Source organism: Benincasa hispida, chromosome 11, assembly GCF_027475165.1.
Source record: "Benincasa hispida cultivar pf3 chromosome 11, pf3_genome.v1.1, whole genome shotgun sequence".
Classification (NCBI taxonomy): domain Eukaryota; kingdom Viridiplantae; phylum Streptophyta; class Magnoliopsida; order Cucurbitales; family Cucurbitaceae; genus Benincasa; species Benincasa hispida.
The window spans coordinates 65550779-65555290 of record NC_143488.1 but is presented as its reverse complement, the minus strand read 5'-3'; the positions used below and the strand labels follow the sequence as shown (position 1 = coordinate 65555290).

Genomic DNA, 4512 nt, shown 5'->3' with positions numbered 1-4512 from the left:
AAATGGTCACAATTTACATAAATAAGGTAGTATACCTAATTCTTTGGCCAAATTGTGGAAGATGTGTAGTCTAAGAACCTATAAATCCATCAATCCACATCAACCCTACCAACTTGTTTTCCTCCAAATACACCCCTCCACCTCACATTATTATTTCACACCTCTTTTATTTATTTCATTAATTAATATCTATTTATTTAATCATCTATGCCCCCTATTTAATTATTAATAATTATTTTGTTTTTACTTATACATAATATTGTAATGGTTTTGTTTATTGGTAGCTTCATCTTCCAAATTTTAAAAAACAAAAAGTAGCTTTTTAGAAGTTTTTTTTTTATTATTATTATTAGGAAAAAAAACTGTAAACGGGTTTTCGAAAATGGTATATAAAGAGTAAGAAAAAAAGACTTTTTTTTCTCGATTAGTAAAATTATATGATTTTAGTAAATTAGTTGAAGAGTTTTTTATATATTGTCTTCCTATATTTTGATCTTCTTTTCTTGTAGTTTATGCACTAGAGATATAAATATGACAACTCATAAATAAAATAAAACAAAGCTATTAAATAATATAGTATCTAGCATAGCTAAACTTAATCACAAAATAAATAAGATTTACAAGCAAGTTTTGGTTTGGTAGGTGTAAACAAATCGACTTTAATTTTCTTCTATTAATAAAATTTGAAATTGAATATTAATATTGACTCTTTTTTTTCTTTACTTAGTTTTAACCAATTTTTTTTTAGTATAATACGGAGGAAGGGACTCAAATCACATATATCTTTTTCGTTACAACATAATTTGTGTTAGTTAAGCTAAGCTTACTTTAGCTATCTTTAATTAAGCTAATTACATTAAAACCGAATCAAACTAAGTTATTGTTTAAATAGAACAGTTTTTTTTGTCTGTGAGTGTCGGGCCAGCTTACGTGCATCTCGATTAATCTCACGCAACAACCATCTGACCTTACAACATTTGGGTATCAAAATAAATTTATAGGAAATTAATTCCTAAGTAGGTAGCCATTGTGGTTATGGATTAAACACTTGACTTCCATGTAAGATATTTATGAAAACTATGTTTACATTTTACCATTAGACCAACCCATGATCGTTACTGTTTAAATAGAATAGGTGCAAATCAATCTAATCACACTAAAAGTCAATCAAACTAAGTTATTGTCTAAATAGATTGAACTGCATCCATTATATTTGATAATTATTGTATTTCAATATATTTAGCAAATAGCAATATTTATTTCATTTTAATTTGTTTTTTTCTTTTTACCAACAAGTGATTCTTGATGTATTATATATCAAAGTTCATATATATATATATATATATATATTAAAAAGACTACTTTGTCAATATATATTTTATTGAACAAACTTCAAACAATAACTATTAAAATGCTTAAAATAATTTACAAAAAAAAAAAAAATATCATTTGGACAGTAATTTCACATAAAGAAGCAGTCAGAAGTTTCGATTAATTCAAAATTCAAACTAAATTAAATAATAACGAAAGGAAGAAGAGAAAAAGAAAAAACAAATAGATGACATAATTAAATAAAGATGAATATGGTTGTTTAACCATAAAAAAAATAATGATAATAATAATAAAATACAATTAAAGTATTTATTTATATAAAACGACCCATGTGGTCAGTGGGCCCTCGAAAACTATGAAACGGACTCCACAAGGACATGTTCTAATTTTTCCTCTTTTTTTTTTGGGGAAATTTAATTTCTCAATAAACAAATATACACCTTACAATTATCAACATAACAATTCCTCCATTATTGCTTCTTTCACATCCTCAAGATAGAATTTGTTGTATATGGGACCCAAAGCTTTAGAAAGAGAAGACCTTTTTTCCCCCTATACCCTAATTTTTTTATATAAAAAAAATATGAAATTATTTTTTTATTTTTTTATTTTTATTTTTAGGGACATACCCACCATGAGTGCCCTATATTTTTATGGACAAAGACCTCAAATTATGGTATGTAGAATGATTAAAAGCCTTCAAAGAATTGGTTTGGAAGGCAATAATTAATTAGGACCCAAAAGGTGCCCTATGAGGAATGCCTTTTCTTCTCCTTGATGAAATTCCTTCTCTTCTTTCTATTCCCATTGCCTCTTTCTTTGCCTCCAAGTTAAAGCTTGCATCCCCATTTCTCTTCACCCCTACAAGCTAATACACATACACATACACACACACACCATTTGTTTTAATTTTACCATAAAATTACACAATTACCCATTTCCAATTTCCAATTTTTCACTCTCTCCATTTTAAAAAAAAAAAAGAATTAAGTTTTATGGTAATGCAAAAGGATGATGAAAGGGAAAAAAAAAAAGTGGGTGATGATGTGTGAGTGATGGGTCACTAACTTATCATGAATTATGAATGATGATGATGATGATGAAGACCCCAAAAAAATATTTTTTTTTTAGAAAAAATAAATCAAGATTAAGATAGAAATGCTAACCTTACAGCCAAGTGAACAGAAACGAAAAGGATCCAATAAGCTTCTTCCACAAATTTCACAAATATGAGCTCCTCCTTTACCAGCTTTTGGCTGAGGTCTTTCATTCAAAAACATTACTCTAGCACTATTAATCACATATGTTTGTACACCACTTATATCCAAAGCATCTTCAATTTCTGCCACTCTCACCACATCATGATATGAAGATCTCCTTATCTATATACCAAAAAAGATCCAATTTTTATTTCCAAAATTTAAAATTTAAAACCAACCCATTTCTCCTAACACAATGCTTAACAAAACCCATTTCTCAAAATTCTCAAATTCAGAATAAAAATCATTGATTTACCAACCTGAATGACTTGATGGTCGTTGTGGTGTGATGAGCGGCAATAAAAGCAAAATGCGTCAGAGTGGCAATCAAGACAATACATATTCCGCTCACTTCTGGCGGCGTCGCCGTGCGTGTGGCAGATTGAGAAGAACGGCGTCGTCAGTAATGGCTCAAGCCACGGCGGCGCCGACATTACTGATTTTTGCTTCATCTTTTTAGCAATTATGAACCAAAAAATCAAAAATCAAAATCAAAATGTACTAACAAGAAAAAAGAGAAATAAATGAAATTAGGGAATTTCTTTTCTTCTCTTTTATTTTGGGGGGTACTTACCATTATAAATTATATTCCAAGCTCAATGTGCGAAAATGAAAGTAGGAATCGGAAACAATGTGATATTTTGCCTTATTGACATAACTCTCTCACGAGAGAAATGAGAGAGAGAAGAAAGAAGAAAGAGATGCCAATTTGTGAGAGAATTGGAACAAAATTGAATAAGCCAAGACTGAAGGGACAAGGTTAATGTATGTTGTGAACGGTGGAGATGGGATTTGGTGGCTCGAGAGTAATTACAACCGTTAGATGGAATTGACAGAGATGGCAAAGTTTGGCTCTTACGCTGCTTTTGGATCTTCCTTGCGTCTCTACGTTGGCACCAGGTCGGCCTTTCCTCTACGCTTAATCTTATTCTTACCATTACCATCAACGGCTATCCATTCGCCACGTGCCATTTTTTATAGATTTGATCTAAACGTCAAATCATGGACGTCCGAATTCCGTTTACTTCCCCCACATGAGGTTCTCCCATAACAATTGCTTTGGTGATGTCAACTTTTTTTATTAGTTATAAAATAAAATAAATAGGTCCGATTTCGTTGCATAATTTCGTGGATAATTAACCTACTATCTTTATAGATTGGATAATACTTAGGTGCATCTTAGACATCATCCATTTTTATTACTCGCATATAAAAAATATTAAAATATTTCAAAAAAAAATAGAAAACAAAATTTGTCACGTGACAAATTATGATTAGACAATTTGGTGAGATGTACAACAATAGGTGATGTCTGAGATGAGCTAGGTATTTTTCTTATAGATTTATCATAAATTTTAGGTTAAATTATAACTTTATACTCTAAATTTTGAGATTTGTATTTATTTAGTGTATAAACTTTCAAATTTATCAAATTTAATGTTTAAGCTTTCGAATCAAATGAAATTTAAGAATTTACTAAATACGACATTAAAAATTTAGAAATCTATTAGATAATAAATTTAAAATTTAGAGACCAATTAGATGTTTTTAAAGTTAAGGGACGAAATAGGTTTATATCTATTTGATGTATGAATTTTTAAATTATAATTTTAATTATGAAATTTTGAATTTTATAGAATTTACAAATTTACAAAAGTGAAAGTTTATGACTGTATTAATAATATAAAATTTATAATTAAATTTAATGAAACAATTAATTTTTAAAGTTAAAAGATTTTATCATAGAACTTAAAAGTTCAGAAAATAAATTTATAATTTAATCGAGGTTTTATGTTTGTTCTTGAATTTTTAACTTAAGCTATTCAATCTTTAAAAAAAAAAAAATTGTTATTCAATAAATATTTTCTTTAATTATTGAACCAATAATATATATATATATATATATTCCTTCGTGTTTTTC

The 4512-nt window shown here is 28.3% G+C and overlaps 1 protein-coding gene across 3 annotated transcripts; it reads right to left on the bottom strand.

The window, feature by feature from the left end:
* Positions 1-1572: 1572 nt before the first annotated feature.
* LOC120090101 (protein RGF1 INDUCIBLE TRANSCRIPTION FACTOR 1-like) lies at positions 1573-3431 on the bottom strand. 3 transcript variants are annotated; one of them, XM_039047606.2, is made up of 4 exons: positions 3166-3431; positions 2852-3043; positions 2499-2714; positions 1573-2200 (listed from the first exon to the last, which is right to left on the bottom strand). In XM_039047606.2, exons 1-4 carry the CDS (start codon positions 3166-3168, stop codon positions 2063-2065), a joined length of 549 nt encoding a protein of 182 aa, XP_038903534.1. In that variant the 5' UTR covers positions 3169-3431; the 3' UTR covers positions 1573-2062. The 3 variants fall into 3 exon arrangements, with proteins under 3 accessions (XP_038903534.1, XP_038903536.1, XP_038903535.1); XM_039047608.2 differs by having other exon boundaries at positions 2852-3027; positions 3166-3324; XM_039047607.2 differs by lacking the exon at positions 3166-3431 and having other exon boundaries at positions 2852-3157.
* Between the last annotated feature and the right edge of the window lie 1081 nt (positions 3432-4512).